Genomic DNA, 18,354 nt, shown 5'->3' with positions numbered 1-18,354 from the left:
GTAATATCTTTATTCATTATTTCTCACATACACATGTGTATCTGCACTCATCTTTTTATACAAATGTTCAACTCTTCAAATATGAAGAGACAACAAAGAAATGAAGAGACAAAAGAAACCAATGATCAGATGACAGTTAAAGTTCACATTCTCAACTTAAACATAATATTTTTAAAATAAATACATTATAAAAACAAAAATATACCTTCATCAAAAAGTATAATTGTAAAATAGATATAATTCTATTTATTATTTAGAAATTTAAAAGAAAAATTAAAATTATAGACTTTATTTATTACATTTAATCTCTATTACATAAAATACTCGCACACATAAATTTATTGAAATAGATATACAAGGTATAGTTAACTAACGTTTAAGCTTCGATAATCTGCCTCTACATCTTAGAATGCATAATCCCCTTACATTATTCTAACTAGTACTATCATTGTAGCTGCTTGTGTCACTTCGGTGTGCTGGCCTAAACACAGAGCTCGGAATATGTGGAGTTTGAAGTTCCGTCATCCCTTCCAACATCTGCACCACTTCCCTCATGCTTGGCCTTACTTCCTCGCCCTCTTGAATGCACAACAACGCTACAACACATGCTCTTTTTACCTCTCCCATGTTTGCCTCCTCTGCAACACCCTCCTCCACAATATTAACCATTTTCGCCTGGTAAATTTGAGTTGCAGCCCATGTGGGAAAGTAAAACTTACTTGAATCTTGCATGTTGAAGTCCAGATTTCTTCGTCCTGAAATGATTTCCAAGAGCGTCATACCAAAACTGTAGACATCAACCTTGGGAGTTATGGGAAGACCGGAGATCCACTCTGGAGCCAAGTACCCTCTCGTTCCTCTTGTTGTGGTCAGCACACGGCTAAAATCTCTACCCACCAGCTTTGCCAACCCAAAATCGGCCAATTTCGGTGACAAATCACCATCCAGCAGAATGTTTTCGGGCTTAACATCGCAGTGAATGATGCAATCTCGGCATTCTTCATGGAGATAAAGTAACCCTCTTGCAGTGCCAAATGCGATCTCAAATCGGGTCTTCCAGTCAAGTACCTCCCGTTTACTTTTGGAATCACTGGTGAACAGTAAGGAATTTAGAGAACCGTTGGGCATGTAATCATAAACCAGTAGCCGTCTCGATCCTTCTGCACAAAACCCCTGAAGCCTGACCAAATTCACATGCTGTATGTTCCCTAGAGAACTTATTTCTGCTCGGAATTGCTTCTCATCTTGTGTTGACGCCACCATTTTTTTAACGGCTACATCTCTACCATCTGATAGACAGCCTTTGAACACTGACCCGAATCCTCCGCTCCCCAAAATAGACCTGAAATTCCTTGTTGCAACTTTCAATTCCTTGTAACTAAACAGTCTGAGAAAAGACTCTGAGGAATCTGCACGCCTGTCCATTGATCGTTGCTGATACCAACGCCAAATTAAAATTGAAGAGATACCCAGAGCAAGGGTGAGTGCACCTACAATACCAAGCACTACGCCCACAGGAATTGTGGTTTTGCGTTTCGGAGAAAGTTGACTGGGACCTACCCGAATGAAGACATTTGAATTGCTTTTTGATGGAGCAGAGTTGCGCATGTTTAGCAAATCTCCAGACCAGATTTGGCATGGCCCTGAAGGCTGACTGAAACTAAACGCTGTGCACGAGCAGTTGCGGAGGCAGGCTTTCCGGCAATCTTTCTTTGTGGATGCAGGGTATGAGGAAGCGAAATCATTCGGCAAAGTGACACCAATGTCGATGAATCCGTCAGTGCTGCAATTTAACGGGGTTTGCCGAACACAGCCACTGGACACCCAATCTTGCGAAACCCAGGCGCGATCATCTACTGGTTTGAAACCTTCCCCGCAGCTGCAGAACTGAAGATTTTTGGAGTAACAGATTCCGTACGCACCACAGGTACCATATACGGCACATCCATCTCTAGGCACAGACCAGATCATGCTCCAGTACTTACCGCCATCGAATACATCCACTTGCACTTGTCCGAACTTAGTGACGACGAAACGTACGAGTGCCTTGAAGGAAGGAATCAACGTATAACTTTGAAACAAACCTGAGCTATTACTTACAACGCTCATATTGGCGAGACGTTTGTCTGCAATTTCTGGAACTCCACTGTAAATTTTGCCGTCCCAAATCCCGCTCTCCCAATATTGTACAGAATTGTTCCATGTCAGCACCAGTTGTTTGGCCCCAGACGGATCCACCTGTAAGGAAAAAAGCCCAAGAGCAGGATCCGATGAACTTTTCCAAGAGACTAGCTTTTGCTGTCCACCGAACACCATCCCTGGCAAGCAGGTATCTGCAGGATTGTCGAAACTCTGCCAAGCGGGAATTTCAGATTTATTGCCATCGCTCAGAATTAGAAAATTGCCAGAATCCAATATCACAGCTCGGGAGGCCTTGTTTGTTGTGTTGACTGACCAAATAGATGCGCCCTCTGCATCGAACAGCACCAGATTACCTTCTCGTGACAGCTTCAAAACACCTGACCGGTTTCTGGCGGGAGTTTCCCTGTTGGCCACCCAAACATATGTCTTCTCTGGTATTTGGGCATACCAGATGCCAATATACCAGTTGCTTCCATTTGGGCTGAAGAATCCCAACTCGAATGTGCCATTCTTTGAGACTATTGTCTGATTTCCAGTAAGCGAGGCGCCTAACGAAAGAGTATCTCCAGCCTCCACTGCAGCACCATTACTCTCCAGTTGTATAAACATCGTAACTGCAAAAAGCAGGCTTAAGCCTAATTTTCCCATGGGTAAAGTTCCTATGCCGTTAATATGTTTCCAAGAGAACTTATAAGGTGGAAAGTCACATGAAAGAGCAGCGTCACTTCCAAGGACTCAGTTAAATTCAATGGTGGCACAACAAAATTGAGGGTCAAAATTTGCATTTCAAAGCGTTCAGAGACACGGTCCGTGGCAGACAAGTTAATTTTAACGCATTTTCAAAGTCAGTCGTCGTAGCGGTAAAATGATATTTTATACTTTCAAATTTGTTAGGTTATATAATTTGGGATGTGTCTAATTTGGCTCCAAAATCTTGTTATTGTATAACTGATAGCTTTCATGTTATGTGGATAGAAAAACTGCAGAATAGACATAGAATGGTTGTGGGGCTTGGCTAAAGCGCTGCAGCTACTGTCCCCCATTATAGTATAACACGAAAGTTATTGGTGTACGATAGTACGTTTTTGGAACAAAATAGCTAGAGCATATAATTTGATTCAATTTATTTTTATATAATTGTATATATGATTGGATTACTAGGTTTAATGGCATGATACAAATTGCTTAATATTTTTTTTTATCTATATTTGAATTTTAATATATAAATATTATTCAAAAGAGTCAATCATTTATACAAGCATGGTATAATGTAGAATATATACTGTTTTATATCATTTTTACATTAAATTTAAACTTCTTAACTTTCTAATACTTGCATAGATAATTCTATCTAGTTTGCATTTATTTGTTGTTCTTTTTATTGTGTAGAGGAAACAAAAACATAGATAAGTGAGGCAAGACATAATGAGTAATAAAAATGTTTGATGATTGTATTGGGTTAAAAAACATGAATTGAAAATTAAAAAAAAAATACAATGAATCAAAAGAGAAAATAAGAATGTTACAATGTATTCATTGTAAATTGGTGGACAAGCTCTTTTGTGGTAGTCCTTTTAATTTTCATCATTGATCTACATATTATATCAAGTGTTTCTAAAAAGTATAATACTAGCTCTAGAAAACTTGAAAGTGTAGACATAATAGATTTTCTTTTGTAGAGTTATTCATCAATTCACCAAACCATATTCAAAATAAAGGTTTTATACTTGCACTACTAATAACAATACTATCTAGCACTAACTACCGAAACAATGATCATCATACATTGAACAATAAATTCAAGTAGTACCAAAAACTATGGAGTGCACTCCATCTTTTCTCATGCTAACCCACATCCAAACTAACTCTTTCAAGTGAAAATTTATACAGAAATAGTAATATGCATGAAAATGATTACAAACTTAAAGAGGAACTAAGATCCTTCCTTATTTAGAAGTACTTAAACTAAACCTTCATCTCAATTATTGCCTCTAGTCAATAACTGTGACACTGTACCACATTGGCCTCAAATTCTAGAAAGGTGGTAACTCAACATGTTATATCCTACTAAACATTTTTACTACCAATATTAAACACACCCCCTTTGTAGGAGTGATGTGACACTAATATTGTAACTACTTCCTCGCTTGTAAGAGAGGCGTATTTTGATATGGGTACAAGTATTTGTTCAAAAAGGGACATGGGAAATCTTCCCAAAGTCCCATTTGTAGGAGATTTGCTGCAAGGTATAGAGTACTCATACCTAGTAAGTGTGGAAACATCTTAATAGTCTTCCAAGTTTTGCCATAAACAAAATATGTCTAAAAGTTCAATGAGCAAGTCCATTGTCACAAGTAGGAACTAAATTTAATGGTCATATAGTTGCATTTATGTATTTTTACCATAAAATATAATCAAATATTTAAGAAAATTGTTTTACATGAAACAATAGTTTTTCCTTGTGTCGCCAAAATATAAAGGGTTATATATATATATATATATATATGGAATTTATATGTTTTTTTCTCAAATAAGATACTCTTATCATTTGGAAGGAATAAACAATTAGATAATCATTACAAATATTGGTTTTACTTGCAAACTAGACCATCAATTTTTGGCCTTAGCCAAAATATAAATTTTCATTGAATTAAGATATATGTCAAAAGAATAACATCAGATTTGCCACAAAAAAAATCATAACACCATAGCTATGAAGATATAGGAAGAGTTCTTGTGAAGGCATTTATGAGACCTATATCAATTAATTAGTCATATATATAGAAAATACATCCTACACCATGGCTAAGATTAAGAGTCCACTTTAAGAAGGCCATAAACTTTCCTCAGATCTCAAATAGACCCATCTTGTAAAGATTCTAGATAGTAGTGAAGATAGTAATAGAGTAAATTTTTATTCAAAGTTGTTCATCCCTATAGGCACACCTAAAAGAAATAAGGAACCTACTATCTCTATCACAAAGAAAGGATACTCCATAATTATGACAAAGAAATGTTAGAAATCATGCATGCACTTGACAAGTTTAGGCAAATTTGGTACATGGAAAGTTTGTGGTTAAAAAATATAAAAATAGTCTCAAGTTATTTTTGAACCAAGGGATTTAAAAGACCATCAAAAAAAGTTGGTGAGAAAATTGCAAGCTTATGATTTTGAGATTGAATACATATTAAAGGGAAGAAAAATCTAGTTCTTGATGATCTTTCTAGGAAGCCTTCTCTATGTTCTCTATCCTCTATTTAGGCTAATTGGAAAGTCTCCATTATTTCAAAATATAGTAACAACTCTTTTTCCTCTAATATATTAAATGAATTAATGGAGGATGATCTAGGTACACAATTCTTGATGGGCTAATCTACTATGAGTACAAATAATCTTTTAAACCATAAAATATTGCTTCACATTGAAAAGGCGGTCACCATGTTGTCAATTGATAATATATTTTCCACTACGATGACTATCTTTGCAAATGTGTTTTGATAATATGTTTTCCTTATTTCTTTTTGCAAGTAAGTCTTTCACTCAACAAGTACAGAGATCACACCTAGCACAAGCTATCATCCTCAAATAGAAGGACAAGTAGAAATAGTAAAGAAATGGATAGAGGGATACTTGAGGAACTATGTTTCAAATCATTAGAGTGCTTGGGTAAAATGGTTGCATCTAAGAGATTATTGTTGCAATACCTCCCTTCATATGTCTATTGGTATGCCTCCTTTCCTAGTTCTCTATGGTTAGGATGCACTTTCAATTGTTGGTCTAAATTATATTTAGATAGTAGATTTCCTACAACAAGTGATTTTTTTAAACAAATCCAAGAGGTTTTGAGATATCTCAAACACAATTTGCATATTGCTCAAAATCAGCAAAAGTTGTATGCAAATAAGAAGAGAACGAAGAGATTTTTGAGGACAGGGATTTGGTTTTTGTTAGATTGCAGCCATATAAGTATATTTATTTGAAGAGGAATGGGACAAATAAATGCAATGGGGTAGATAAAATCAAGCCAAGGTTTTATAGACCCTACAAAAATACTAGGAAGGTATCGAAATAGCCTAAGAATTAGAGCTTCCATTGAAAAACAAAATACATAAGGTTTTCCATGTCTTTTGTCTTAAAAGGTTGTTGGGAAACAAGTAGTAATTTCCTCTGATCTACTACCTTTAGATGATGAATGAAAGATGATTTTGATTCTAAAAGAGGTATTGGAAACAAGAGAGAAGAAGCTAAGAAATTTAGAGCACTTGGTCAAAAGGAAATGTTTGCCTATTGAAGATGCAACTTGGAAAGGGGCATAGCTTATTAACCATATAAATCTCCATTTCTTGAGGACAAGAAATATTTGGGAGGGGGACTTGTCATGTCCCCTTTCCAAAAATAACACTCTCGATTTATAGTAAGTCGAAGTATTTGGAAATAATAAGTTAGGTCCTATGGATAAACCGAGAAATAGTGGCCTTTATGATAAAATACTCAAATTAGATTTAATGGTAAATTAATTAATGTTATTGTAAACATTTTAAAGGTAAAAATATTGCATTAGGATTTTGGGAAGTTGTTATTCTATATTTTACTTGGCTTTCTTCTAATCCAGTTAAAATTGAGCAAGTGACAAGTTTGATTGGAATGAGAAAGGGGGTGATGGACACTTGTATTGATCAAGATTTTATCTTATTTCTTTGTGGATTAAAACATATTCTTATATAACTAAAACTATCTTTTTCTAAGGTTTCTTTGCCTTTATTATTTTACCTAATACTTAACACGCGAAGGTAAGACAATACAATCTTTAATGATGGCTATCAATTAATACCAAGCATATAATGTTAATATCAATATTAGAGTAGATACTTTGATTGTTGAATTTATCTAGGCAATATCGACATAATAATATTCTATCCTATCTACTGAGTTCATTATTGTATAATAATCACTAACATGGTATCCCATTAGGTCTGAACCCTAGGTCTTGTCTTTGTGAGATTTTCTTAAACTAACCCAACCTTCCTATAAACATGCATTCCTTGTTTGCATTTGTAAAATCAGTAGTTGTTTATAGTTTGATTGATCTAGTCAAGTAATGATATGATTTCTCATGATGATCATGTGTCTAATTATCCTTTGACCTTGTGTAGTACATCTAGACGGATAGACATCTTGCAAGTATAGGTTCATATGGAAAGAGAAATACAACATGATAGAATGTGAGAGCAACTTCAGTAAGAATAAGGTATGTTGTGTTATAATCTAAAAGAAGCATTAAGTTATTGTTTAACATTTAATCTTGGTTTGAATGGTTACTTGTTATAGTTTACTAATGCTTGTAGTTTTACAATTGCAATATGTTGCGATTTAAAAAAAAAAATACTAGTGCAAATTAGTTAAGTTTGGATTAATTTATTTATGTTTTGTAGTATTTGTTAAGTGTGTACATTATATGCTTTGCATTTCCATTAAAATATTATGTTAAATGTGTGTGAATTTGAAATTTTTTTGTTAGGGTTGTGTTATGTTCACCTAGGGAAAGAAGGGGGCACGACATTAGTACATTTTTTTTCTTTGGAGGTTTCTAAAAGTACAAGAATCATTTTCTATTTTTCTATTTTTAATTTTTGTAAAAGAAAAAATTCGTTTTCTACAAATATTATTTTTTTAGTTGTATCTTTATAAGAGTCTATATTTACATCAAAATAGGGTAAAACATGATGAAAATTTATAGGTATCAATATACTTTTCCCTTACATTTTGAGACCACTTTATTAAAGCGTCTCTATACAATTACATATCTACAAGTGACATATTGCTCCATAAAATTTGGATCACATTTGTGGGTAAAATATTGAAATAGGCCATTGCCTAATTTCATGGACTTGAAACTCAAACTTTTAGTTCTTCTTGTTAACTATTGACCTAGCACACTTTTTGTGTTAATTTAGTTATTAATGTCATAAATAAATCATCAGAAGAGAATTTGTGTTATATATACAATAACATTGTTCAAGTATATAATATACATCATCTTAGACACTATCTTCAATGATTGATCTAAAGCCTATGAACCGTTTCACCTAAGGACTTGACTAGAGGAAAATAAATCTATAAATAGAAAGTTCCCATGTAGTTCTAGCATTTCTTGTTACATGAGATTCTAGAGATGTTTTTAAAAGAGCACCCAAATATTCTTTATAGTATAATATCACTTGGAATAGTTGAACAACATTCAGAGAGTTCAATTTCTCAAGGTCTTTTTGTATTGTGTCTAGTACACATCCATTTCTTATTTTCTTTTGGAGCGACGTTTTTTTCCCACAAGGTTTTCTTCCTTTCTCCATTTCATGAGAGCCTTTTATATTTGGGTACCTCTTTAGGCATAGTTGTTAGCGCCTAGTTTCTTTGTATCCACCTAAGTCATTCTTAAGGGGGTGGTGTTGGTGTTAGTATTAGAATCTTTCCATTTCAATGTATCTTCTAAGATAAGTTTTCATAGGTAGATTTACTTTGAAACTTATAGTTGCTCAGTTGCATGCCTTCATTCTAGATAGCAGTTGGTATTATAGTTGGCATCCCTTGCACTAGGAATTGAGTTTTCTATTGTAAGTTTATCATCATGGAGATTTATGGAATATAATTGTCTTAGCCTATTCCTTGTGCATTTAATGTTTTATTTAGGTGTTAGTTATACTAATGTAGCTTACTAGTAACATCATCCCTCCAATTGATTTCTAGTTTTCAGAGTATAGTGGGTCAAGACATATCTATGTCAATTAGTTCCTTGTGAGTTTAGATGAATGAGTCAAGGTCCAATTCTATGCATAAGAAAAAAATGCAATTGCAAAGATGAATGAATCATACAATGATTTGTTTCATATAAATGAATCTCAACTAGAGCAAAGTACATTTTGTTTATAATTTTTGTGAAGTTGTTTTTGAAAAAGACTATTTTTTAACATATTGACAAATAAATTCATAATAAATTTTACAATACATTCTTTCATGTATAAAATCTAACTAATATTACTATAAATTTATTTAAATTCAAAATTTTAATTTTAAAATATTTTTATTTAAATATTTATGATAAAATGGTTGCAAGGTGTGTGCCCTTGGTCTCCTTGTGTTGTGCAGCACAACACTCAGGTTTGTGACATGGCTTAACTACCCCCTACAGATTCTATAAGTCTAGTGGTTGTATCAGGCATTAACAGGTCAATCTTTTGGTGCAATGACAACCACACTTGTAACAAGTGGTATCAAAGCTTAGTCACGGGTTCAAACTCATCGCTTGTGCTTGGGGGGATTGTTGCAAGGTGTGCATCCTTGGTCTCCTTGTGTTGTGCAGTGTAATACTCAAGTTTGTGACATGGCTTAACTGCCCCCACACTTGTAACAAAAATATTCTTTGTATAAAAGATACTATTTTCGACTTGTAATAGCATGTATCAATCAACACACATTTTTCAATTATTAATGTTTCTTATTCTAAAAATTGCTTATTATCTTTCAAAAAGTAAAAGAGTTACTCTCATTTAAGTTTGATCGTGTTTAATGAATGGTAAGCAATCATATACATCAAACCAATATAAATCATCACAACTCGATGCAAAAGCAATGGGCCAACCAAATATTTTATTGCTGTTAATGAGCGTTCGTAAATTAGTGAAGAAGTGATGAGAAGTTCCGGTTTTTACTCAATAAGTTAATAAAACCAAGGAAATAAATGCAATCCGACTTAAATTTCTTGGTCGATTGATACATGTTGTAGACTGATGTTATGATTTCCATTTCCCATTTCTGGTAACATAGGTTCTTATTTTTTGGTGACTGTAAGCTAGTCATTCAATTCTATAGAAATCAAAAAAATAAATTTTTTCATTTGTTGGCTACATTTTGCCATGGAGTGCTGAACAAATCTAAAAATGTCTTTTCCTTTAGAGTGGGGGAGTTGCCAAATAGTTCGATGGGGTCTTATTGTTGTTAAGATAGTCGTGGTTATAAGATTTAGTCTTGTAACATATTGATTTTAATGTTGATTTAAAATGTATGTAGCTTTTTTGTCATTATATTTTAATGAGCTGGTTATGACGTGTACATAGTAAGTATTGCCTGCATGTCAAGGGGATATTAGAGGGGAAAAATATTTGATCATTTTGTTAATCACTAGTTGTGGAAAATTTGAAAATATCACGAATACATTACAATTTATGTTGAAAATATCATAATTTTAACTTAGAAAGGTAAAATAGTCATATCATGTTAGTTGTTCAAAAGTTTTAGGTTCGTAATCTCACTTTCACATTCAAGACTTTAGTTGGGTGGGGTCTTATTGTTCTTTATGATAAATCTTATAACATATTGATTCTATGTATTGTCTCTTTCCTTCCTTTTTTTTTCATAATGAGTAGACGATAGCATGTATAGTAGGTATCCCTTGCATGTCAAGGGGGTTGTGGAGGGGAAAAGAGTTACTTCATTTTGTTTTATATACGTTGGTCATGTAAAATTTGAAAATGTCATCGATGCAATACAATTTATGTTGAAAATGTTACACTTTTAACTTATAGAGGTAAACTATTCATATCATGTCGGTTCTACAAAAGTTTTAGTTTCATAATCTCACTTTCACATTCAAGACATTAGTTGGGTGGGGTCTTATTGTTCTTATGATACTTGTGGTTATAAGATTTATTCTTATTAACATATTGATTCTATGCATTGTCTCTTTCCTTATATTTTTTAGTGAGAAGATTATGGCATGCATTGTGGGTATGGTCTCCATGTCAAGGAGGTTGTGGAGGGGAAAAAAAAATTTGGTTATTTTGTTCTATATTCACTGGTCGTGCAAATTCATACTTTTAACTTAAAAAGGTAAAATAGTAATATAATGTTAGTTGTTCAAAAACTTTAGGTTCGTAATATCACTTTCACATTCAAGACTTTAGCTCGGTGGGTTTTTATTGTTCTTATGACACTTGTAATTATAAGATTTATTCTTACACCATTTTTGATTATATGCATTGGCTCTTTCCTTTCTTTATTTTTTAATGACTAGATTATGCTATGTATAGTAGGTATGGCACGCATGTAAGGGGTTTGTGGAGGGGAAAAGTAGTTTGGTCATTTTGTTCAATATTCACTAGTCATGGAAAATTTGAAAATGTCATGGATACATTACAATTTATGTTGAAAATAATACTTCTAAATTAAAAAGGTAAAATAATCATATCATCTTATTTTTTAAATTTTTTTAGGTTCATAATATCACTTTCACATTCAAGACTTCAGTTTTGTGGGGTCTTATTGTTCCTATGATACTTGTGGTTATAAGATTTAGTCTTATAACATATTGATTATATTTATTGTTTCCTTCCTTTACTTTTTAATGGGTAGATTATGGTATGTATAATAGGTATGACCTACATGTCAAGAGGGTTATGGAGGAGAAAAAGAGTTTGGTCATTTTGTTTTATATTGATTGGTCGTGGAAAATTTGAAAATGTCATGGATACAATTAAAAATTATGCTGAAATATTATATATTTAACTTAACAGGGTAAAATAGTCATATCATGTTAGTTGTTCAAGAACACTTTAGATTAGTCTTCTCCAAGCCATATTTGAGTCAATAAAACTTAAAATTTGTGTATATTATTCTTTAAACCTTAAAACAATTTTAGACAAGTGTCATATTTGAGGAGAAAATTGAGAAGTTCGATGCAAGAGAAAATTGAGAAGCTTGCTGCAAAATTAAGATTTCGAGTAAGCATGTATACTACATCATTTTCTTTGTTTACTTGTCTTCAAAAATAAGGATTGAATGTAATTTTCTTTGTTTAGATAGTTGAAAATCATTTGTAATTTAAAGATTGCAGATTGAGAATCTAAACTGCACTTTGTAGTCATAGTTTTTTCTTTACTTAAATTAAATTTTCTTTTAGCACATGTCTTTGTAATAAGTATTCGTCTATGTGCATTCTGAAGTCTCCTAGAGCTTACTTTGTGTGCTAGTTTTGTTTTGATTTATTATATCCGTGATCACGTTGTGCATATACCTTTTTCGGCTCTTTGTATTTATTAGGTTATTATTGATTGTTCTTATTCATTCATGTATCTTGAAATGATTATTTTGACTTCACTGCAAGTCCTATGTTCATTGGCGCATTTTGATTTTTCAGAGTGAGCATCTAAACTGCACTTTGTAGTAATAGTTTTTTCTTTACTTGAGTTAAATTTTATTTTAGCACATGTCTTGGTCTATGTGCATTCCAAAGTCTCCCAGAGCTTTCTCTATGCACTATTTTAGTTCTGCTTTATTATATTCGTGATAACGTTGTGCACTCATTTTTTGGGCTCTTTGTATTTATTAGTTTATTACTGATTGTTCTTATTGATTCATGTATCTTGAAATGATTATTTTGACTTCACTACAAGTCCTTTATTCATTGGTGTATTTTAATTTTACTGTGTATTACCAAATTAATTTGATATACTTCTCTAGTTCATTTAGAACCTACACAAACATCTCAACACTATGAATTATGCTTTTGAATTTGAATAAACCACCTCATTTCACACTAGGAAAGATACCAATGTTCAATGGAATCTATAATGCTTCTTATAATTATAGTCAGCCACATATGAAATTGTCCCCGATCCCTGCAGTATAGTATGATGTACACCGTCCATCGCCCAACTCAAGAATAAATTAATGTCATGCAACTGCTATATGTTGCAAGTATGTGTTTTCTTTGGAAACATGGAGAATTATATAAGTATGAATACACAGGTGCAAAAGCCATGCAGACACCAATGCCACCTACAACAGGGCAAAAATGCCTTTGGCATGCCATTGACATGCTCGAGACCAACTCTATAAAGCAAACAAAACTCATTAATGTTTATCTAGTCTTGGAGATGAATAAAAATTATGGAGTTTGTATTAAATATTTGCTTTTGAGAAATAGAGTTTCTTGTTTGATCATGCTTCTTATATTTACTCATGCCCAAAGTTGCTTTGTACTTAAAGATGATATACTTGCTCATTAGCTTGCCTTAAAATGTCTTGCATATATTTTACCTTGCCTTGCATATATTTTATGATTAAATTTAATGTAGTTTTTTCCATAAATTTAGTTGCACATGTTTCTTTATTGCATTTTGCTCCAAGATGTGTCAACCATGTAGATTGTTGCAGGTATCATGCAAATCTGAAAAGATTCAATAACATTATATAAAATGTGTAAAGATGTTCTAGTCTCAAATTGTTTTATGTGAATTACTGTTTGATATTATAACTTTGCAGATAGTAATTGCTTTATTTGTATGCCTTGGTTTTTGTTCTATACATTTTCTATTCTAATTTTTTATATTGTTTATGATTTTAATTAGTGTTGTTAATCTTAGGTGTTTGTGACACTTTTGTAAACTATTGTGTAACTCACACTATTCATATTTACAAATGACCTAAATCAACCTAAAATCGGATCACCTTTTACACAACAGTTTTGCTAGCATCAGAAACTTCATTAAAATGGTTTGATAACAACTGTTCAAAGTGTATAGAAACAAGAGAAAAAATTATTGAGGCCATCAGATCTCTCCCAATAAGAAAAATACCCAAAATATTTCCATAGAAGAAATAAAATTTATCTCAGATTCCATGCTTCAGAACAATTTAATTTTGGATTTTTAAGTTTCTTTTTAAGTTGGGATAGCCTTGAGTTTCTTTGATCTTTTCAGTATCAACTTATTGGGCCTTGATCCTTAGGTTTTTCCTTTTGGGATCAATCCCACCTGATGAAATCATGTTGGATATCTACAGGTTGTAATCTCCGACTCTTCGTGCTTGGGATTTCCCATATCTGACTTTAGGGTCATTTGTCTTCAGTCTGAGGGTTTGGGCTTGAGCTGCAAAAATGCAATCCCTTGATAAGTTGAGGCTTAACCAGGATCTAATTTTAAGCTTTGTCCTTGGTCCTTGGTGAAGGTCCTTTTCCTTTACCCTCAGACTTATTTATAAGCTAATATTTAAGTTGTATGGCTTGGTAGTCAGGTATGACCTTTTAAGTTTCTTTTTAAGTTGGGATAGCCTTGAGTTTTTTTTATCTTTTCAGTATCAACTTATTGGGCCTTGATCCTCAAGTTTGTCCTTATGGGATCAATCCCACCTGATGGCATCATTTTGGATACCGACAGGGTGTAATCTCTGACTCTCTATGCTTGGGATTTCCCATATCCGACTTTAGGGTCATTTATCTTTGATCTGAGGGTATGGGCTTGAGCTATAAAAATGCAATCCCTTAATATGTTGAGGCTTAACCAGGATTTAATTTTAACCTTTGTCCTTGGTCCTTGGTGAAGGTCCTTTCCTTTTCCCTTAGACTTATTTATAAGCTACTATTTAAGTTGTATGGTTTGATAGTCAGGTATGACCTCGAGCTAGGTTTGGTACAAGCTTTTATTGTGTGTGTATTAGTTTGTTCAGATTAGTATAGTTACTTTCAATGATGTGTATTAACAACCTTGTTGCACATTTAATGTTACGACTGTTTAAACACCTTTTCTGCCATTATGGTTATAAATCCCTTATTGTATATTGTTTGTTCAATGGTTACCTATGTTAGAATAAATGACAGTCCCAAAGACACTGAGGGGGGCGAGGGGTGAATCAGTGTCTAACCGGTTTGTTGAATACTTATACTTATTTAAAACTTTGCATCCCAAACTAGTGTGCCAGTAAATAAGAATTAATGCAACAAATAAGAATAACAGAGACAACATAGGAAACACACCATAACACAAGATATTTAACGAGGAAACCTAGTGTGGGAAAAACCTCGGTGGGATTTGTGACCCATAATATTTACTCACTGGCCAATGAATAAATACTACTTACAATGAGGGGCTTGCACATACAGGGAGGCCAACTGCTTAGAGCACACTGCTCAATAAAGTGTCACACTAACTACAAAATGGATTATCAAAATCTAATACAATGTACTACTTCAAAACACCATCTCTCATGCTATGTTCAGTACCGGTTTAAGCTCAGTCAATAATCAAGACCGTCGCTATCAACTATATCACCTTATACAAAATTGCCTTATACTTCACATCTATCTTTCTTCCATCTACCTCTATAAAAATGACTTATAAGATCTCATACATATATGAGTCTATTACAATGTACCATGTTGTCTTTACAAAAGATAATTACATTACAAAACAATAAATAAAAGTTTTTTCCATGTCAACCTGAGTGTCGGTATGCATTGTTGCCGATGTCGGTAAGGTGCCTGTCGGTTGCCTATCAGTTTGTTAATCAGTTTTCCATCAATGACAACACAACCATTCTCATAAGAGTGTAGAATGCCAACAATCTCCCCCTTTGGCATTGATGGCAACACTTATGAGAAAAATAAAAAACTGTTATCCAAAATGATATCCAAAAAGATGTGCTCCTCCTGAGCAAGTGATCTCCTCTGCATAAACATTTTTCTCCACTACTCCCCCTTTGACATCAATGACAAAGGTTTGTTAAAAATAGTCAAACAAGTGCATAAATTTCACCTCAAGTTTTGTAACTGGTTGGTTACAATCTGAAAAATATTTACCAAAACTAAATATAGACTCTGCATAAACGTTTTGCTATCGGTAAGAACTGCCTCAATCTGCTGGATCATACCGGTGAGATAGTGTATTTGGTGCTCCGGTGATCTTTCACCTTGAATTGTAGCCTTAGATAATTCCGCCCTTTGTGTAATAAGACTGTCCAATTTTGGACCAAGCTTACATTTTATATCCCGGGCCTTATACCTTATCTTTTCTTTTTCTTTTTCAAGTTTCTCCAATTTTTCTTCAAAAACTATCATTTCTTGCTCAAAAACTGACATAAGACCAGAAGAGCCTATCATATTGTCTGCTATGTCATCAATTTCTTTTTGTGTCTTCTTAATCTTCTTGTCAATATCCCCAGTTAGTTGGTGTGGTTTACATGTTTCTCTGTACAACTCCTTATACTTCAAAATTGTAGAATTAAGTATCGGTAATAATGTATTCAGATGATTGGTACAATTATTTATTGTGTTTTCAAAGAATACATTTTTCTCTTTATCAACTCTTTCCTTTATTGTATCCTCATTGACCTTTTCTATTGTTATAACATTATCAACAGTATACTTGGACAATGTGTCCAATTACCAAAAGAATCTTTGACATGGTCTACCAGACAGTTAGGTGCAATCATTTTCAAAATGGGTAGAGTGTTGTCAATTGCCTTATATGCCAATGCATTACAATATGTTATCCTTTTAATAGAATCCAACAAAACTTCAGTAATATTGGTTAGTCTGAATTCACCTGTAGATGTGTCTGGTGCCATAGATGTCAAACCAATTAGCTTTATTATATCCTTCTAATTGCCTTCCAGTGGATCTGTCTGAGTTTGAATTTCTGTTGTAGATGGTTTCTCAGTATGTGTAACTGTCAGTTGAGCAGTCTCAACATGAACTTTTGTCTCAGGTTGTTTTCCAGGTGTCAGTTGCTCTGTGTGTGCCAGTTTCTCAGTTTCCTAAGTATCAACAGTTATTACTGGTGGCTCAGTTTCATTGCTTTCCTTATGAATTTCATGTACTTTATCCGCTTGTACCTCTGCAGTCTCAGTATCCATCACTATATTTACATTTTGTGCATCTACATTCATTGTAAATAGTATCTCTGATTCAGGATTTGTATCATCAGTCATGCCTTCTGTACTTGTGACCGGAGGATCAACTTCATGGACTAGTGAAGTAGAGGTTAGAGGAGGGGTGTCCTGTACCAGTAGAGGGATGTTATTAGTTATCTTGATAGAAGGTACACCACCTACCTTACCTTTCCCTTTATCCTTTTGATATACTTTGAATGTCTTGTGTACTTTCTTGTTATTTATTTCCTCTTGTTTTTCTTTCCCCACAAAGAATATATCCCACTGATCAACAGTCTCATCAGCAATCTCTTTCACTCTTCCTGCCATCAAGCTCACTTGCCGGTGCCCACTGGCAAAAATGGACCGGTTTGCTTCAAATATCAATTCATCAATTTCTTCTTTTGAATTAACAGGATGTGTAACTAGAAGTTTTTCAATTTTCAGTTTCTTATCCAGCTCCATTACGACTATCATTTTTGCTTCCAATCTTCTATAAAGTTCATTCGGTAAATTATCTACAACTTCAATCAGAACTTCTTATATATGTCCAAGTGTAAAATAATACTTTTCTCAATACTCTGCCTATTAGAGTCATTACATGTATTATACAATTTATGCACATTAGTCAAATTGCCATCTTCAGTTATTTCATTCAACAAATCATTCAAAGAAGGGGTAACTAGTTGTTGTTTCTTCTTTGGTGTTAGCTTCTTGGGCAGTTCCCTTACTGCCTGTTGTTTCTTTCTTAAGGTCCTTGTTTTCTTAGGTGAAGGAGAGGGTACCAGTGAAGGTTTTCTCTTCCTCCTTTCAACTCTTTTAAACTATGCTACCTTATCACTGTTAGTTCCAGAAGATGTGTCAACTGGTGAAATATGTTACTCCGGTTGAAGTCCTTCAAGCTCACTGGCCGATATGCCACTAAGGTTCATGACATTCTCTTTGATTTCCTTTACTTTCTTAGAAGCATCTCTTATGTATTTTTCTCTCTTCTTTCTTTTCTTCAACAGATTTACATCACTCTCAATGGTCTCAACACTACCAAAGATTTTTTCTGATGGTTCTCTCGGTGCATCTAGTAAAGCTTTAGCATATGTCTCCAGAATAGTAAGATCTACTTCATATCCCATTTCGGTGACCCAAATAGTCCTAGGGATTACTGCCTCCATCCATGTCTCATCTCTTTTGATAACAAAACAAATTTCTTTGTCATATTTATCTACTATACTCTGTGGTAACCTTTCTCTAGCTCTCATCTTAGCTTTGAAAGTCTTGAAACACTTAGAAATGTTATTCTCACAGTTTGATCCCATATCGATGAAAGCTTCTAGAATTTGCTTACCTACTGGGATGTCATATGCAAAGTCCTTGTGACCAATACTGGGTATTTCCTTAACAAAGTACAACATCAAACATACCAACAGATTTCCAAAATGGAATGTACCTTTCTTGTCTCCTTTAATCTTTTTCAAGTTATCAATAAGCTCATCTTTCAACCATTCACAAACATAAAT

The 18,354-nt window shown here is 33.6% G+C and overlaps 1 protein-coding gene across 1 annotated transcript; it reads right to left on the bottom strand.

The window, feature by feature from the left end:
* Nucleotides 1–432: 432 nt before the first annotated feature.
* LOC131029386 (G-type lectin S-receptor-like serine/threonine-protein kinase At2g19130) lies at nt 433–2,790 on the bottom strand. Its single transcript, XM_057959851.2, has one exon. The coding sequence runs from the start codon at nt 2,788–2,790 to the stop codon at nt 433–435; it is 2,358 nt and encodes a 785-aa protein (XP_057815834.2).
* Nucleotides 2,791–18,354: the final 15,564 nt, after the last annotated feature.

Source organism: Cryptomeria japonica, unplaced genomic scaffold (assembly GCF_030272615.1).
Source record: "Cryptomeria japonica unplaced genomic scaffold, Sugi_1.0 HiC_scaffold_1605, whole genome shotgun sequence".
Taxonomy (NCBI): Eukaryota; Viridiplantae; Streptophyta; class Pinopsida; order Cupressales; family Cupressaceae; genus Cryptomeria; species Cryptomeria japonica.
This window is presented reverse-complemented; position numbering and strand designations above follow the sequence as displayed.